This window comes from Photinus pyralis, unplaced genomic scaffold (assembly GCF_008802855.1).
Source record: "Photinus pyralis isolate 1611_PpyrPB1 unplaced genomic scaffold, Ppyr1.3 Ppyr1.4_LG8, whole genome shotgun sequence".
In the NCBI taxonomy this organism is placed as follows: Eukaryota; Metazoa; Arthropoda; class Insecta; order Coleoptera; family Lampyridae; genus Photinus; species Photinus pyralis.
The window spans coordinates 21,394,503-21,413,860 of record NW_022170819.1 but is presented as its reverse complement, the minus strand read 5'-3'; the positions used below and the strand labels follow the sequence as shown (position 1 = coordinate 21,413,860).

The following is a 19,358-nucleotide window of genomic DNA, read 5'->3' as shown; positions in this document are numbered from 1 at the left end:
GTGTTGTCTCTACTTTAAGGCATATTCTGATCTAGAGTTCATGTAAATTATTAAGGATTATTTGGAATAAATATTCCTCTTACGTATTGCTTTTAATTTATCCGGATTCTACCGTTGGTTAAAGCCGAAAACGAATTTATTGGCAATTTTTGTAAATGTCCATTTTATGTATGACAAAAAAAGTCGGTTTCCAAGTGTACACTTTGCCATTCTGAGATTTAGGTAGCATAAAATATTACTGAAAATACTAATCGGATCAAAAACAGTGAGGAGGTTGAAGAATGTGTGGCGAAAGCAATAGTTGAAGGTACTGCTAGAGAAAAGAAAAAGACGGTACTTTTTTTTCAGCCGGTGAAAATTCCTAGGTATTGCATGATCAGCAGAATCGCCCCAAGAAAGATGCTTGTGTAAGAAGCTGGTTGAAATCACATCGGCTAACGATACACGCACCAAAAAGAGTGCAGGACATGAAGTTAAACCTTCATTTGAAATTTTTTACATTATGAGTTCGGTAATAAATAATGAGATTAAGATCGAAGTAAGTAATTTACCTATCAAATTGTAACACCCTGTATGTGCATTTCAATTTGTGGATTTTTTTTTGAAATTCGAGTTTCCATTTCGAGGTCGATTTTGTTTGTATCAGAATTATTAGATGTTAAAAGTTTGTTTAAATAATTGCCCCCTGTTTATTGTATTGTAAATCTAAAGTACTTGCTAAAAAGATTTCTTACGGTAAGTTTCTTTCCGGCTGTTGCGTTGAGAGTGATTATCGCTGCGTATGCTATTTAAATTTCGAGATAAGGGTGTGTTATCGCCGTTAGGAAAGCACAGGTGCGATTTGATTTTTTGAACACTCGCTGTATTTTGTAAAGAAGCAGAGGCGGAATTGAGAGTAAAGGGCCCACCTCGTATTGCACCCTACATATAATTATTCATAATCAGGAAACCATATCCACATCCAGAGCTGGGCAGTATTCGATTTTGTAAATACTTTGTAATTAAATACTTTTATGGAAGCAGTATTTGTAACTCAAATACTTTCACAAATATTTAGTATTCGAATACTTTGCAAAGTATTTGGATGCTTCGTAAAGTATTCGAATACTTCGCAAGGTATTTGAATACTTTGAGAAGTATTCGAATACTTCCCATAGTATTTGAATACTTAACCTTCCTTTTTTTACCAAAAATCGACTGCACCAAAAAATCTCTGGAAAACACTTTTTCTTATTAATTTTGGTGCGTGAAATCCAAAACAATTCGTACTTTTTCGATTAGACTTCTCAATCAAAAGTTATAGACTAGAAACAAATTTCGAAAGAAAATTCAAAGGGCTGTAACTTTTGAACTAGTAGCCCAATCTTGGAACTGTTTGAAATTATGGATTCTACAGGCCACATTCTATAAGAAATTTTTTTTTCCGGGTCGATCTGAGACAATTTTTTTTCGGGCCTCAAAAAAAGGCAGTGTATAACCTTCCTTTTTTACCAAAAATCGACTACACCAAAATTTCTCGGGAAAACACTTTTTCTTATTAATTTTGGTGCGTAGAATCCAAAACAATTCGTACTTTTTCGATCAGACTTCTCAATCAAAAGTTATAGACTAGAAACCAATTTCGAAAGAAAATTCAAAGAGCTGTAACTTTTGAACTAGTAGCCCAAATCAAATATAAAAATCCGATACATCTGAATACCGAACTCGATAGTCTACGTAACTTAAAAACAATAGGGACCTTTCTTATATCCTTAAGATCATGTCTACCAATTTTCAAAGCGATCGCACGTTTCTAAACAAACTGTCATGCACACGGACAAACGGATGGTCAAAAATGGATCTGTTCCAAAATCGCTAGGATTAAGTTCAGAAAGGCGTACGTATCATGTGCACGACGTACGATCGCTTTGAAAACTGGTACACGTATTCTTAAGGATATAACTGGTATAAGAAAGGTCCTGGTAGCCGGTAGGTACCTCCTATATAATAATAATGCGCTTTTACTCCCTTTAAATTTGTATATAACAATAGAAATATAAAAAAAGCTAACCCCATGCAAAGTATAACTTGATTTTTTATCTAGTAGTACTATTTTAAATTTTTAATGTATTTGAATACTTTTTACTGTATTTGCGCGAATACTTTTCAAAGTAAGATAATGAAATACTTTTCAAAGTATTCGAATACTTTTTATAGTATTCGAATACCTTTGATAGTATTAGAATACTTTTGAAAGTATTCGAATACCTTTGAAACTATTCGAATACTTTTGAAAGTATTCGAATACATTCTAAAGTATTTGGATACTTATTTTTTTTAAGTATTTGAATACTTTTCAATGTATCTGTACCTAGTATTCGCTTGTGCTGGACGTAAAAGTATTTAGTATTCAAATACCTTTGATTTGTGTAAAGTATTTACTATTTAGTATTCAAATACTGTTTGAAAGTATTCTGCCCAGCTCTGTTCACATCTATGTCAATAATTTCCGTGACGTCACTCAGTGTTTGATTTTGGCACTATTTACCTACGGCACTGTCATTCTAGGAACCGTAGCTTAAATGAATTGAACTACGCCACTGCTACCGCACTCTTAAAACAATTATTTTAGGTTAGAAATCTACAGTTTTTGTATTTTTTACATTTAAACTTAGACTTTGTTTAATATTTTGTTATGGAAACACAAAATTTGGAAACAAACCCCTACGCCTACCTAGAAAGGGAGGAGTTTTCATCCGAACGTTTTAAAATATCAATAAAAAACCTTCCGAAGTACTACGGTGTTAATGTACGTATTTGCTGTGTACGAACTCCAAAATATCTACCCACTGTGTCCTTTCAGGAAATGAAAAAGCTTCTAAATGACAAACTCAAACTGGCGTCGAATAAGATTAAGTTCCCCAAAAGAAACAACCCCTTCATTTTTGTAAGCTTTCGCAGCGAAGACGATCGAGAGAACGGTATTAAAACCATTAACGGCTACAAGTGGAAAGGTAAAGTACTATCTGCGCATGTAAGTAGCGGATGATGGCCGCTGTTCGTACTATGGCAAATTGTTACAGGTGGCCATGCCCGCACCGGATCCACTGGTTAAAAGACGAAATGAGCAAGACGACGAAGACGCTTCGGCTAAGAAGATCAAAGTAGACGATCGGCCTCAAGAGGAGCGGTTGAAATCGTCAACAGTACCGTTGTGTGATACACCGTATGATGAACAAGTAAATAGCATACAGTGTGTTCCAATTAATGCCGGCACTGTTGGTAACTTTCTTATTATTGGGGCTATTTTGAAATTGAACAATATTGCGATAAGATGTATGCGTCTAAAATACTAGGACCCCCCCTCCCTCCCCCCAGTTATTCCTGAAATTGATACCAGTTGGGTTATTTTAAATGGAATTTGCTGTATATGATTTCATTTTTAGATGGTATCATTGATTAGGTATACCATGCGTAGATTTTGACTTTGAACCACGAACTTATAAATTAAGATGGACTGCCAATGCTGAATTGACAAATGACACCTACATGGGGGCAGCCATGATGTGCACTCACTTGGCGCGAAATTCAAATCAACTAATAAACAAGCATTAACCTCACGTTATCTAAATAAGTTACTGTGACACATGTCCTTTTCCAAGGCTGCAATAGCCTCAAAACTTGAGCACTAGGAAAATTCCCCTAGAAAATATCTAAAACGTGCACATCATGGCCGCGCCCATGCTAGGGCCATTTTTACCTCTATGCAACTGTTTGATCAGCAGTCCATCTTAATTTATAAGTTCGTGCTTTGAACATACAAAAATCTATGTTCAATTCTTGAATGTACAATTACATGCCTGACAGTCATGCAACTCACCCTGCACACAAATTTGACCGCATTGTAAACAAAAGAAACTTAGTATTATAGTTATTTATTACTCCGGCAATTTGTTTAGCTGTCTTTAAAGGGGTTTTTCAGTTTTTGCTTTTTGGATCGGTAGTCTAAAACAAAATTATGGCAACAGCAATTTCCTAATCGGAAATGATAAAGAATTAGTTAACGGAAAGATCTTTACCTTATATGAACTCCCCAAAAGATGTGGAAGTGGAACTCTGAACCACGCTCCCTGATGTCCTAAAAATGGGACATATCTCAAAATCTAAGCTAATTAAGCGCGCTTCTAATGCCATTAGCCCAATTCAATCAGACGAATTAATGAACTACGATTCATTGTACTCACGTAATTTTCCGGAGTAAAATTTCCAAATTGGTAGCCCATTAAGGCCCATTGTTACCTGGAATTTCGGGTCAATCTCAAGAAGTTTGCGATTATGAAATAAACTGCACGACCTTGCAGCTTTAATGCTCGTTTTAAATCAACATAGGGAAAGTGAAGTCGGCAGATATCTAATTACCAGAATTAAAATCCTAAAATTATTCCCTTGCTTTCCCATACTGAGGGCTGTCGGATGCTACAAAAATAATTTGCATATCTCTAAGGGAACAATTAGAAACTTCACAATGATGTTCGGCAGCTAGTTTTCCTTAGCAGCGGTTAAAACACGACGCTAGAAATCAAAGCAATTACTTTTACGTTCTCCTAGTAAAAAACTAAATGGATCCAGAACTACAATTTCTTGTAAAGAAACGGGAAGGGGAGGGGGCGAATATTGCTTGAGAGCTAAAATCAGCGGGCGATTATTTTAAATTACCTCGAGTTTTCTTTGGGCCTTTTACAACCTTTTTATAAGGAATCTTTACTTCAAGAGCGAGTTTTTGTAATTACAACATACAATTTTCTTTGGAACAAGTTTCTGTCAAGTGGAGTAAGTTATCCTGGGAGGGATGTTCCATTTAAAAAATGCTTTTTTGCTACCAAAATTGTAGCGTTGCAACTCTGAGCAAAGTGTATGGTAAATTTAACCGAATTCACAGCTTGAATACTAAGAAAGTCAGAAATAGTACGGTCTTTCAATGGAACGCAGTCTAGTTGGGCTAATAGTGCAGTTTTAGCTGAGCATAAAGCAGGAGGAAATGAGAAAGGTTTTAGTAAAATTAGGGCACAATCTGGGAGATAACAATGTGGTACTCAAAAAGTGGGTGCATCAACAAAAGTGCGATAACAATCAAGTACCTTGCGAGTTATTGGATATTCGCCATTCCAGCGTGCAGGACGGGTTAGTTAATCGAATGCTCACAGCTTCACTAATCGTTCATGTTTAGCTATCGGAACAAATGCGAATTCACTGTCGGCGTGGACGAAGAAACGTCTTTACCTACTGTTGGTTTTCGCATCAGCAGCTACGCTAAAGGCGGCACGGGTGTTGCGCCCGTTGAAAATCTTAGGCACATTCCCAGTGAAATGAAAGTGGCTGTTAAAGTTAGTTCATCCAAATAATTTGATGAACTAACGAATTGGTGTCACAGTCAATCATTACGCCCGAAATTGTATTCTTCAGACGAGCCCTGGATTAGTTCATCAAATTATTTTGACCTGACGCGAATCTCATCGTCTTAGTCACACGCATTTCTTTAGGTATTCCAAGATTTCGTGCGCAATTCGAGCTTGGAAGTGTTCAACCCGGAATTTCAATCGGGAAACTATAGGCAATTGACCGTCCGTTGCGCCCCTCAGCAGCTCATGCTCGTAGTGGGCATACATCCGCAAAGTTTGCCCGAAGAGAAATTGGCAGAATGTAAAAATGAGCTCGTCGATTACTTTTTCCAGGGCCCCGGTAAATGCGCAAACGTTACTTCGTTGTATTACCAGAAGATTATTAAAAAGTACTTCGAAACGTCCTCGTTTTGCATTTTTTACAGTGTAGCTTGTAGGCAGTCCAACGATGACATTAACCTGGCCGAGCACTTGTACGGCGATACCCACATCAATGAAAGTATTCTCGATTTGAAATTTCGCATTTCTCCCGAAGCCTTTTTCCAAATCAACACTTCGGCGGCCGAAATTCTGTATAAGTCCGCAATAGAACTGGCGGAACCCAACGAAAATACCACGGTCGTCGATATCTGTTGCGGTACTGGGACTATCGGCCTTTGCTTCGCGAAAGTATTCGCCCATTTGTCTTTTGGTGAAAATTTTATTCGCAACATTTTAGCATTGCAACCAAGTGCTTGGGATAGAGCTCGTAGCGCAGGCCGTAGCCGACGCTAAAGAAAATGCGAAAAGCAACGGTATCGACAATTGTGAATTTTTTTGCGGTAAAGCGGAAGATTTGCTGAATTCCGTGCTTTACAGGGTCAAGAATGAAGATATCATAGCCGTAGTTGACCCTCCAAGAGCCGGTTTGCGTAAGTACAAATACTTGTAGCATGGAGTCCAAATGAGCATTTTGGTTACACTGATATCAATATGTGCCAGAGGTAGAGTAGATTTCTTCATTTCGAAGAAGAACAGTAGTTGTGTCTCTTTGGTTCCGATTAGAAAATAATTTAGGTTATTGGTCCCGCAGTAGTGTTTTTGCCCAAGTGAAGTTGATTTCAATTATTTAAAGTACAAATTTTAGATCATAAAGCAATTTTACAATTGCGGAAAGCGACAAAAATAAAGAAATTAGTGTACATCTCCTGCAATGCAAACGCCGCCATGAAGAATTTCGTGGATTTGGGTAGGAGGCCGTCGAAAACCATAGACGGAGATCCGTTTGTACCTGTCAAGGCTGTGGCCGTTGATCTATTTCCGCACACCAAACATTGCGAATTGGTTATACTTTTCGAGCGATGGGATTTGGTAGGTCGCCTTGTCTTAAATCAGTATGTATCTATTTCTTATTTTAGGACAAATTGAAAATCGGTACAAGTGTTGACACTCAACATTTAAGTAAAACAGCTTCAGATAAGGATGAATAAGTGTCTTTGTTCATATTGCTTTGTTAATTTGATGAAATGATTTTTATTAAGTACCTACCATGTGTATTTTTTAATGCCCTTTATTTTTAAGTGGGCGCCAAACATTTAGACCGAGAACATCGTGCACTTCAGTTTGACGACATTGTAATGATCTTGGGGATCCTCGAGCCGGCACTGCGATCTTTACTTACATTTGGCAACGTTACAAGCAGAGACATCTAACTTTCATGTCAAGACGACTGACGTTTCCCACCATATTAAAATCTCGGTAACAATCAGGACCACGTGGTACGAATGGAACTCCTACGTTGTGTTATACTATGACAGTTCTTTTCTGTGTTGGGACATGAAACACACTCGAGAAGATTAGTGAATCAAAACAAAGAGTTTTTTGCGGAAGAAAAGACAAAAAAGTGAATTATACCACGCCGGCTGGGAAAAACTGAAGAATCGGAAATGTACTTCCTCCACAGAATAAACGATTAGTCAACACATGCAGGGAAACTACACACTGATGATATACTTCCACGTGAATATATATAAATACTCAATAAAACAATATAAGGGCATATCCATTTGGAGAGTATAACAAACAAACATGATTCAGGTAACGGTACAAATAAAACAAAGCTTAGAGCACGTCAATAAAGAAATATCAAAATCTAATGTAAATAATAAATTAAAAATTGACGGTTATACACGAAAGTAAACTCGTAAGTACCTCTAAGTAGGGACCCTTCCCTTTACAAGAGATACCACGTGAATAAAGGTTATCGGTATCACGAAATGGTAGGAGCAGGGGATATTACGAACAAGTTAAAAAGTAATCGTAAACGATTTACATAAAGCGCATTTCCACTTGCATTCATTTCCTATTTGTAAGATGCTTTTCTAAATAAGAAAGTTGGAACTGCGCATGCGCAAACCTACATTTTGAAGCTAACGTTAGATTTTCCTTTGTTCCAAGTAGCTATGTATCGAATTTCATTTAAATCCCTCCATAAATAAGAAAGTTGGCACTGCGCATGCGCAAAACCAAAATTTGAAACTGGCGTTAAATTTGCTTTTATTCCAAGTGGCTATGTGTCAAATTTCATTTAAATCCCTTCATAAATAAGAAAGTTGGCACTGCGCATGCGCAAAACCAAATTTTGAGATTGGCGTTAAATTTACTTTTATTCCAAGTGGCTATGTATCAAATTTCATTTAAATACTTTTATAATTAAAAAAGTTTGCAATTCGGTTTATAAATGGTCGGGATGCGAAAAGGGCACTGTGAATTTTGAATCGATTCGACTCAACTTTTGGCATTGCGTATTATATGGCTAAAGCTATGCCCATATTGAATTTCATTCAATTCAGTTCATAACTAACGGAGATCTAAAAGCGATCGGACATTTCTAAACAAAGTTATCGTTCACACGGACAGATAGAGGGACAGACAGACAAAGGAACAGACCAACAGGCAGACGACATACAGCAATGCAAAATTATAAACAAACTCTAGGATCGTTAATAATCGGCAAAAGTGCAAAATTATGAAACATGTAAAAAACGGTTTTTTGTTTTTTTTACAATAACTTTTTTTGTAAGCGGTACAGAAAAAATTTCTTCCTTGGTGCAAGACTCGACACCATAACGAACCAAATAAAAAGTAGAACAATAGCTCTTAGGATAAAAAACTAGTAGCGTTTCAAAACGAGCGGGCGGACGGACGAACAAAGTGGCCACAAAAGCACGTTTTTTTTATTTTTGTGGAAATGCGCTAAAAAGCGAAATGAGGATTCCTGCGTAAGGTTGGGATAGGCAACACATCACACGTGCGCCTGCGTTTAAGGTTGCATATCTATAGTGAGGTCGATATTATTGTAAAGATTTCGAGACACACTGCATTTTGTGTTATATTATGATTAGAGGCTGAAAGGGACTAATGGCTGCGAGCTGGTTAAACGGGCATCAGGTGAATCAGGAGAGTAAGAAGAGGAAAAAAGTAAAAGAAGATTATTTTCAAGTGTTTAGAAAGAGTAAGGAAGATATAAGATCACTATCATCAGGACAAAGAAAAGTGTAGACTGTGAGGAGAGACGGCGGAACTGAAAGAAGGGAAGCGGAAAACATGGAAAAATTGACGGAAAGCGTAAAGGAGGAAATAAAAGGAGGAGCGGCTAATGAGACAAAAAACCAAAAAGAGAAAGTGCAAGAGAAGATAATGGGAGGATTAAGGGAAGAAATAATAATAGTAATGTTTATTTCTAAAGAACATGGTATCGAACAAAAAGAAAAAAATAAATTCACATGGGAAATGGTAATGAAGAGAAGGGATGAGCAATGGGATAAGAAAAGGAAGCACTGATGGAAAGGATTGGAAAATTAGAAGAAGAAAGTGAAATAATGGAAAGAGAGAACATAAGGAACAATATCACGATAAAAGGAGAAAGGGGAAGAAACCACTTACAAGTAGAGGCGAGAACAATTGCGAAGTAGGGGGAAATAAATTAATTAGAAATAAAATAATAGTGGAAAGAAAGTAAGATGATATAGAGCATTAGTGGTGGAAGACGAAGAATACAAATCGGGTAACAAAAAAAAAGCCTACTGAAAATAGAGACGATACGTTACCTGAATTATATCTTTAAATGCCGGTAGTACATCGTCTGCTTATGATGAAAACGTTAAGGCCCGTATTCACATAGTGAACGAACCACTCGTTTATTTTGTCGAGTGAATACGTGCAGTATGGACTGTATGGAAAATTATAGGGATCACTATAATGATGGCTGCGTACAGAATATATGCGATGGTTAGAAAGAGAAGTAGGAAAGAAAAGGATGTTAGATGAAAGACAAATGGGATTGAGAAGAGAGAGAGGAGAGGGAGGTTGCAAGAAAGCGAGAAATAGGGGATAGAAATGGAAGAAGAATTTATAAAAAGGTGCCAGGAAGATATACAAGTGCAGCATTAGAGAGAGAAAATGGAGAATTTACGAGGAAACAGAAGGTACCTTCAAGGAGCTATAATAACGGAAGGGCGCTGAAACATTTAAGGGATTGAAGGAAAAACATCAAATTAATAGCAAGGTTTAGAGGCGGAAACGAAGAGAGAGGAAAGGAGCGGAGAGAAGAAGAAAGGAAAATCGTGCTTGATTAACTGATTATTACCTCAACCGCATTTACGTGACTCATCATTACGAAAAATCTTCAGGAAAAGTTCGACCTTTATATTATACTATGAAAGTACACGGTAATATAAGAACAAGACAAAGAGCGCGCCTTCGAATAAATCTCCACTGTACAATTATTCAGAGCCCAATAACCGACTATATTATTAGATTTAGGGAAGTGCCCACTACGGACATGTTTAAAGTGCGATTTATAGCACTTTAAAAATACGCTCTTAAAACCTACGAAATGGAAAATGTGAAAGAGAAGCGAAGGTCGGCTTCATTATCTTGTTTAGTCGCGGCTTTAAACGGTAGGAGAACGCATCAAAAATTTGCGCGCTAATTGAAAGTTTTCCATTTTCCACTTAAAATTCGAGTAGTGCAACGGCAAAATGTTCGCCGGATTTTCGTGTAAGTACAATTATCCATTTTATTTGTATTGATTGTTCGTAATTATTTATATAAATTCGTAATAGATTACTGCGTAGGCGGCTTAGATATCGATTTGTTTAAATAACTGGGACAAAGACGCGTCTATTGGGACAGGTCATTTTATAAACAGCGATATAGTCTTGTGAAATTTTTTGAGGAGGTACTGTGTATTCATTCTTGTAAGTAGGTACCTACTAATTAATGAAATTATGTCATATTTATTTTGGAAGAAAACTAGTTTGAGGTCCTGTTATTATTTCATCTGTTGTACGGTGTTAGATTTTTTTGCATAATAAAATCGTCCTTGTAGTAGAGATGATGTCATTCTATTATATGAAAAAAGGGATTCCTATTAGCTAAATAGTTTAATAGGATAAGGAATTCACGTCCTTAAAACACTTAAAAGCAAACCAGGGCTCCTCCACTTAAACTTTTAACAAATTTTAGATTTTGGACTTGTTTCAAAATCTATTATTATTTCAAATAGTAAGAGCATTAGTCATTTCATTGACCTTAGAGAATTTCTTGATCGTTTCACGTGTTTAGCACGGGTTTTGCAATTGTTTTATTTATTCCACTTTTGTTTGGTGTCCAATCGCCAACTGCGTGATATTGGTTGTTGTTGTGGTTTTAACGCTGATTATTTTTAATGAGAAATAAGATCAATTAGAGCAGTGTTATATACGCCGATAAACATTTTTAAATCCGGTTCCTTTTTTATGTACCTAATTTGAGTATTTGACATTGCACCGGAGATGCAGCTTCCAACCGAGAGGAATGAGTCTAAATATATCGGTTATTTTAATGCTATTCTTGTATTTGACTTATTGGAAAGGGTGGCTTCCTGGTTGAGTGAGAAATGTTTCCAGGTCAAGTTACGGTATTTTTGGGTGCAATCCATTTCATTCTTAACCGCACACTTTCTTATGGGACTATAACGTACATAAAGTTACTACTTTCTCATCCCCCATACAGTTCAGTCAAATTCAACATGAAAAGATTAAGATCGTGAACGATGCTACAAATCAAGTTCCTACCTCTCATGGTTAATCTGCATACGTCTGGGGTGGTTCTTGTAAATGTGATTATATGTACCTATGAATATGCTCCGGCTAGATGTCAGCCAGCAATACTCTTCTGGCCTCTTAAGGAAAAGGGTAAAGAGATAAATAATCCTGTAAAGCAAATGGTTAAAAGGTTGGTTAAAAAGTATTCATTCGCAAAAACACACTTCTCATCGTTAAAGGGTTCGAATGAACACACGATTTACATGCTTTCACATAATCAAAATTTATTTTAAACACACAAATGAAAGGAATCATACAATCCTAACTATCAAAAATGGACTACAATAGCGCAGGTTTGACACCCCTCATAAGCGTTGGATTGCCATTAAACAAAATCATGAAATATTAAAAAATATTAGAAACCCAGCCAGATTAAATAAATAAATTAAAACAAAAATTTCATTGACAATTAATGACCGGTCATTAACTGTAGGCGTCTGGACCAAACCTCAATATCTAAATCGACATTGTTTACATAGCAATATATTAAAGATTTTAGACACCAACTGTGTGGTTAAATCGTCTTTACATAAGTACTTACTTATACAATGTTAATTAGCGCTTGAGTATAAAATTATCTTTAATAGTTTGTAATTAATACATCAATATGGTACGACGCTAGATCAATTCTATAACGAGCTTAACAACAACAAATGGTAACACGACGGAACGCGCCAATACTACAACGCGATAGAACAATAATTGTTCATAAACACCTTGTTTGTCGCGGTTTGCAATCCGAATAGAGTTGGTTCTCCCTTCAGCTGTATTCTACATGGACCGGGTATAGAATCCTCGCTGATGCTCGGCAGGGTATAAGCACAGAAACCCAAACACCAAGAAGATACCATTAGAGTAAGACCAGTCATACACACGGACATGACTGGCCATTTGGAACAGTAATATTTCAGCCTTCAATAATGGCACAATCCTGCACTTCTTAAAATTTTCCAGTCTTTGTCCTCAATCACTCTTTTATAGTATCACCTGCAACGAGTAACCCTAACATTTCGTTTCCTAGAATATTGACCATGGCTTTCATCGTCCTGGACAGGACATGCGAGAATACAAAATCTAATAGACATTTCATTCGATTGGCCTCTTGAAATCTCAGAGATTATAATTGGCCTACGTCTAGCACACTCCACTAGTAATTTTTCTGACCTAGATTGGCAGCGAGAACATTCACGAACTGTAACATCAAGACTACCACACTTAAAGCAGTGCTTCCTAAGCGGCTTATTACAGTTTCGATCAAGGTGGCCATTTTTCAGGTAATTTCAGCAATTTACCTTATAATGGGGTTAGATCCTGTTTCGAATTCGGGGCACTCGATCCAGAAATAACAGGGACGGATACAAAAAAAATGGACTCGGTCTCGTCTGTACAATGGATCCAGCTAGGGAATGCAATCCCGCAGCAAAATCTCAATCCCGGTATTTGCAGGATTGTTAGATGTTAATCCCGCGGGATCCCGGTATTTGCGGGATCCCGCAAAACTTTAAATAAATTTGCAAATAAGCAATTCTGTGCGGTTAACTTCTGTATTAAAATAAATCGCTAATTATCACAATATTTAACAAAAAAGTACCTTCAGCCTAACTTAGAACTCAAAAAAAAGGTGAACTTCTAAAGTGCCTCAAAAATCATAGTACATTTTTAACGAAAAAAGTTTAACAATTATTTAAAAATTAACATCTCAGTTATGCGTTTCATTAACAAAGTACACAGAGTCGTCCCCTTGATCGCCAAATTCCTCAGTCCCGCAAATCCCGCGGGATCCCGCTCCATTTATGTGCGGGATTAATCCCGCAAAAATGCTGCGGGATCCCGGTATTTCGGGATCCCGCGATCCCGGTATTGCATTCCCTAGTTACAGCCCTTTGAATTTTCTTTCGAAATTGGTTTCTAGTCTATAACTTTTGATTGAGAAGTCTGATCGAAAAAGTACGAATTGTTTTGGATTCTACGCACCAAAATTAATAAGAAAAAGTGTTTTCCCGAGAAATTTTGGTGCAGTCGATTTTTGGTAAAAAAGGAAGGTTATACACTGCCTTTTTTTGAGCCCGAAAAAAAAAATTGTCTCAGATCGACCCGGAAAAAAAATTTTCTTATAGAATGTGGCCTGTAGAATCCATAATTTCAAACAGTTCCAAGATTGGGCTATTAGTTCAAAAGTTACAGCCTTTTGAATTTTCTTTCGAAATTGGTTTCTAGTCTATAACTTTTGATTGAGAAGTCTGATCGAAAAACTACGAATTGTTTTGGATTCTACGCACCAAAATTAATAAGAAAAAGTGTTTTCCCGAGAAATTTTGGTGCAGTCGATTTTTGGTAAAAAAGGAAGGTTATACACTGCCTTTTTTTGAAGCCCTCAAAAAAAATTGTCTCAGATCGACCCGGAAAAAAATTTTTCTTATAGAATGTGGCCTGTAGAATCCATAATTTCAAACAGTTCCAAGATTGGGCTACTAGTTCAAAGTTACAGCCCTTTGAATTTTTTTTCGAAATTGGTTTCTAGTCTATAACTTTTGATTGAGAAGTCTGATCGAAAAAGTACGAATTGTTTTGGATTCTACGCACCAAAATTAATAAGAAAAAGTGTTTTCCCGAGAAATTTTGGTGCAGTCGATTTTTGGTAAAAAAGGAAGGTTATACACTGCCCTTTTTTGAGCCCCGAAAAAAAAATTGTCTCAGATCGACCCGGAAAAAAATTTTCTTATAGAATGTGGCCTGTAGAATCCATAATTTCAAACAGTTCCAAGATTGGGCTACTAGTTCAAAAGTTACAGCCCTTTGAATTTTTTTTCGGAATTGGTTTCTAGTCTATAACTTTTGATTGAGAAGTCTGATCGACAAAGTACGAATTGATTTGGATTCTACGCACCCAAATTAATAAGAAAAAGTGTTTTCCCGAGAAATTTTGGTGTAGTCGATTTTTGGTAAAACAGGAAGGTTATACACTGCCTTTTTTTGAGCCCCGAAAAAAAATCGACCCGGAAAAAAAATTTTCTTATGGAATGTGGCCTGTAGAATCCATAATTTCAAGCAGTTCAAGATTGGGCTACTAGTTCAAAAGTTACAGCTAGGGAATGCAATCCCGCAGATCGCCAAATTCCTCAGTCTCGCAAATCCCGCGGGATCCCGCTCCATTTATGTGCGAGATTAATCCCGCAAAAATGCTGTGGGATCCCGGTATTTCAGGATCCCGCGATCTGGTATTGCATTCCCTAGATCCAGCTTAAATTACCCCGGATTGACTAGAACTTGACCGTGGGATGCCTTAGAATTGCCTTGAAAATGGAAAACGGCATGGAATTTTTCCGGATAATGACTCGTTCCTTCTTTAGTGTCTTTTATATAGACAGGAAAACTTTACACTTTACGCTTTTACACCTACGCCAATGCAACGTTAAATTTCAATTTTAACCTTTTCTAACAGAAACAAAAAACCACGAAACGGTCCCTTTTGCTAATTTTCTTTTCTGAAACCACGTGGTTCGGTGCCGTGCCGTGACCAGAACGTGAATGCCTTAAAAAAAAAGCCCCACTCAATATTACTTAATTAATGACACCTACAAAATGGTGGATTAGATTACTTTAATTGTTAATTTGTTGGTTTAAATCCCGCCTTACGAATCAAAGTAGAGTGAGGGCGATAAACCATTCCCCAGTCTTCCAAATATGGCAATTTTTCAAGTTCCGTGATATTGAGTTGCTATCACGATGAGTCTGCAAATGTAACCCAATCGTTCCAATTAAAAAGATCCAGACTTTATGACCCTACCGATTTCCGAAAGCAATTAAGAAACAACGCCGCAGAAAATAAACAACGCAGTTGACCAATTTATTTTTTCAAATTCTAACCACTACATGGATAGATGGAAATGTTTAGAATATGGTTTCTTGAAAACATTGTATATACGGTAGGTAAATGAGTTTTCTGTGTCTATCGATAAGTTTTTGTTATTCGACTGTAGAAAATCTGGGTCAATTGACTTCTAGCTGTAACATGATAAAGATTTTGTTTGTTGTTGTTTGTTGTCTTTCGGTATCCTGATGATCTTTGGCTTTTTCAAATTACAATATGCAAGATCCTTGAACATTAAAGGACTATACCAATGAAGGAATTATTTGTTGTGGTGAAATAAATATCAGATTTTTATACAAATTTCGTTATGTTGTTGTAAATCCGCAATAAAAGTAGGAAAGGGCCCTCATTAGCGTAAGTACGGATGAACTAATGAAAACTGACGCAAAAAGATACAATTAGCTTAAATGCGAAATAATGGAGCACACAAAATTTTCACACCCATTCTAAATAGGTAAATAGTGGGTATTAACAAAATTACTTTTTATCCAAATCACGTAGGTAAGTATCTAAAACTAAACTCTTTTCTGCATTAAATAGAAACATTTAAGGGGATTTGGTTCAAAGTCGAATAATGTAATAATAACTTCAATAATGACTTGAGGAATCCATTTTGGATTTCTGCCAGATAGCCCTGCAAATTTCGTTTTTAGTAGGTACCTTGTTTGCTTTCCGTGATTTTGACTTATGCAATTGTTGTCACCAGCTGTAGCTAATTGGGCGTAAAGTACAATTTTTTTTTCTACATGGGTCACTTTAGGTAGGAGTTAATTGAATTTCTACTCACAAAACTATGATAAGCGCAGCGATTAATGAACTTTTTCCCATTAATGTAAGTTCATAAATTGGTATTTAATGCTACAGGGGGCTATCGGTAAAGGTTAACATCGAGGTTAACATATTAATAGATAGGTCTCTTGCGATTTTATTTACGCGCCACATACAGATAACGGTCTAATTTTATTTTAATGAGACGTTGTTAAATAGTCTACATTTTTAATTAAACATTTTGGCGTACCTATACCATTTTTTAGATGGGCTATAATTTGTTTTTGACCAGAGATCTGATTCATATCATCGTTAGGGCCAGTTTAACTAAAGTGTCCGCATAATCAAGCCCCACCGATGGGTATTTGTTCCCTCGTTCGAGACCTTTACAAGGGAAATAGGGAACACTATCCTGATAATGATGATAATGCATCCCGTCTTCTTAAAATAATTTTATTGTTTATTGCACTGATGTTCTTTTATGCTTTCAGCTGCCATGAGGGGAATTGGTTCCCGTTTTGGGGATCTGTTTTCAAGGAAAAAGAAGGAAGTCGACGAAATAGTACAAGAAAAGGAAGAAAATGTGAAAGAATTTGTCAAATCTGAAATTGACAAGACGGGACAGGCCATGGCTCAAGCCAAAGACGATTTTGTCAAGGTGGCTTCCGAAGCGGGTAAGTTTAAATCTGTAAACATTGTTCTAAAAGGCAATTAATAATTATTGTCAATTAGTGGAAGATACGAAGAAATCGGCAGAAGACTCGAAAAACGCAGCTATGGCTTCCCTTGATCAACAAATGAAGAAAGCGGAATCGGCGATCGACAACACGATTCAAAGTGCCAGTAAAACAATCGATCAAAAAGTTACTGAGGCAAATCAGTTCGTTGACGATAAGAGAAACAAAATGCAAGATGGTATTAATCAAACCACTCAATATGTTGATAATAAAGCGAAGGAGGCAGGTGAGTACATAGCAAACAAAAAACAACAAGTCCAACAAGGAGTTGATGACTCGACTCAATACATGAACAACAAAGCTAAAGAAGCAGGTCAGTACGTGGCTGACAAGAAACATCAGGCCCAACAAGGAGTTGATGACTCCACTCAATACATGCACAACAAAGCAAAAGAGGCAGGACAGTACGTGGCTGACAAGAAACACCAGGTCCAACAAGGAGTTGATGACTCCACTCAATACATGCACAACAAAGCAAAAGAAGCAGGACAGTACGTGGCTGACAAGAAACACCAAGTCCAACAAGGGGTTGATGATTCCACTCAATACGTGAACAACAAAGCGAAAGAGGCAGGTCAGTACGTGGCTGACAAGAAACAAAACATACAAGAAGGTATCGAATCAACGAATCAATATATTGACAATAAGGCTAAGGAGGCCCATCAGTACGTGGATGACAAGAAACATCAAATCCAACAGGGAACTGACCAAACTAATCAGTACATCGACAACAAGACTAAGGAGGCAACACAGTATGTAGATGACAAGAAGCACCAAATTCAACAGGGCATTGACAACAAGAAAAACGAAGCGAGCCATTACGTGGATAACAAAAAGCACCAGATGCAAGAAGGCATTAAGCAAACTAATCAGTACATTGACAACAAAGCGAAGGAGGCACAACAGAAAGTGGATCAAGCGAATAAGTACATTGAACAGAAAGCACACGACACGGCCCAATACGTGGACGATAAGAAAAAGGAAATTGAAGACGGTGTCCACCAAGCGAACCAATACGTCGATAACAAAACCAAAGATGCTAACAAATACATGGAAGAGAAGGTCAAGGAGACTGGTCAATATGTTGACAATAAGACTCGAGAACTGGAAGAGGATATTGAAAACACCGGAAAATATTTGGATAACAAGCGCGAGCAGATCGGAAATACGGTCGGTCAAAAATTGAGCGAGGCGCATCAGTTTGTGGATCAATCCAAACGAAACGCGCAAGAAGGTATCCATCAGGCGAACCAATACATGCATAACAAAGGGCAGGAGTTCGGGCAAGGCGTCGACAGTGCCCTGCAACAAACCGACAAGTACCTCGACAACAAGAAAGAACAGGCAAGCGCCGCGTTCGATAAAACCTTACACGACACCAATCAGTTTTTGGAGTCGAAAAGGGAGCAGGTTAAGCAAGGTATCGACGAGTCAAATAGGAAAGCGCAGCAGGACGGCGAAGCGCTGAATGCGGCGCTCTTCGCCAAAACCACCAGTCTGCTTGGTCACAAATAAATGCTAACATTCGCACCGAATTAATTTACTGCTAAAACTATTTATAAGTACAAAATGTGCGCTTGTAATTTGGATGCGCTAACTGTGACATGCTTCTGTCTGCGAGGAAGCATCCCCATCGCATCTTTGTTTTTGTGATTTAACTGGTTCTTAGATGGTAGTAAATACACGGACATTTTTTTTTTGTTTTTGTTAACGGCGTTAATTTTTTAGTACTAAAATTTGTTTTGCGCTTTTTTGAATTTTTACACTTGTACCTATGTAATTAAGATATTTTTGTATATTTACATTGTGATTTTAGATAAATATATGTGTTATGGGTTAGTGTATGTTTTTTAAAGTGGTACAGGAGTAAGTTTTCTCTTAAAATTACATCCCAGCTGCGCTATCCCACGGTAATTCAACGAAACGACATAATGGTCTTTAATACGGTATAACGATGTCCCGTTTCGTTCACTCGTTTGCGGTCTTTGTATCTTGGAGCTAATTTAAAGTTGTGCCTCAAGTCACCTGGATTATCCTGTGACTAATATATGGTTCCAGATGGTTTTGTCGGTCACGGACTGAATTCGGCTGATTCTGTTCCCCACGAAGTTATGGTATTTTTCAGGATACTCTTGATCCATGCTAATGCAGTCATAGAGTCTGATCACTCGAACCTCTGAATGTTTCCTAGATTGAGGCTTTGTTTGGTTCTTGTTCACAGCTTGGCTTCCAGTACTGCTCCATAGAGCGGTAAGGTTTGATGGGGCCACCTTAGATTCGGCTGTTAACATCGATGTCCTCATTTGCACACAGCACCCGACGTCACAGAAGGCATTGGATTCGATGGTTACTTTTCCATTGTCGTGGTTCCATCTTGGGATTTTGGTCTGTCCTACCTGAGATCCTCTCGGAAGGTAGTTTTTTTCCATCAACCTGGCTAGAAGTTTCTTGTTACACTCAATGGCTTCTATCCAAA

General features: G+C 37.3%; 2 protein-coding genes across 3 annotated transcripts; both read left to right on the top strand.

Moving 5' to 3' along the window:
* Window positions 1-2,578: 2,578 nt before the first annotated feature.
* LOC116178935 (tRNA (uracil-5-)-methyltransferase homolog A) lies at window positions 2,579-6,900 on the top strand. 2 transcript variants are annotated; one of them, XM_031498594.1, is made up of 10 exons: window positions 2,579-2,788; window positions 2,843-3,013; window positions 3,063-3,218; window positions 4,997-5,160; window positions 5,207-5,363; window positions 5,520-5,767; window positions 5,816-6,047; window positions 6,097-6,289; window positions 6,505-6,728; window positions 6,776-6,900. In XM_031498594.1, exons 1-10 carry the CDS (start codon window positions 2,675-2,677, stop codon window positions 6,845-6,847), a joined length of 1,731 nt encoding a protein of 576 aa, XP_031354454.1. In that variant the 5' UTR covers window positions 2,579-2,674; the 3' UTR covers window positions 6,848-6,900. The 2 variants fall into 2 exon arrangements, with proteins under 2 accessions (XP_031354454.1, XP_031354455.1); XM_031498595.1 differs by lacking the exon at window positions 2,579-2,788 and having other exon boundaries at window positions 2,855-2,993.
* A 3,360-nt stretch (window positions 6,901-10,260) lies between these two features.
* LOC116178220 (suprabasin) lies at window positions 10,261-18,602 on the top strand. Its single transcript, XM_031497657.1, has 3 exons — window positions 10,261-10,418; window positions 16,637-16,819; window positions 16,878-18,602. Exons 1-3 carry the CDS (start codon window positions 10,400-10,402, stop codon window positions 18,395-18,397), a joined length of 1,722 nt encoding a protein of 573 aa, XP_031353517.1. The 5' UTR covers window positions 10,261-10,399; the 3' UTR covers window positions 18,398-18,602.
* Window positions 18,603-19,358: the final 756 nt, after the last annotated feature.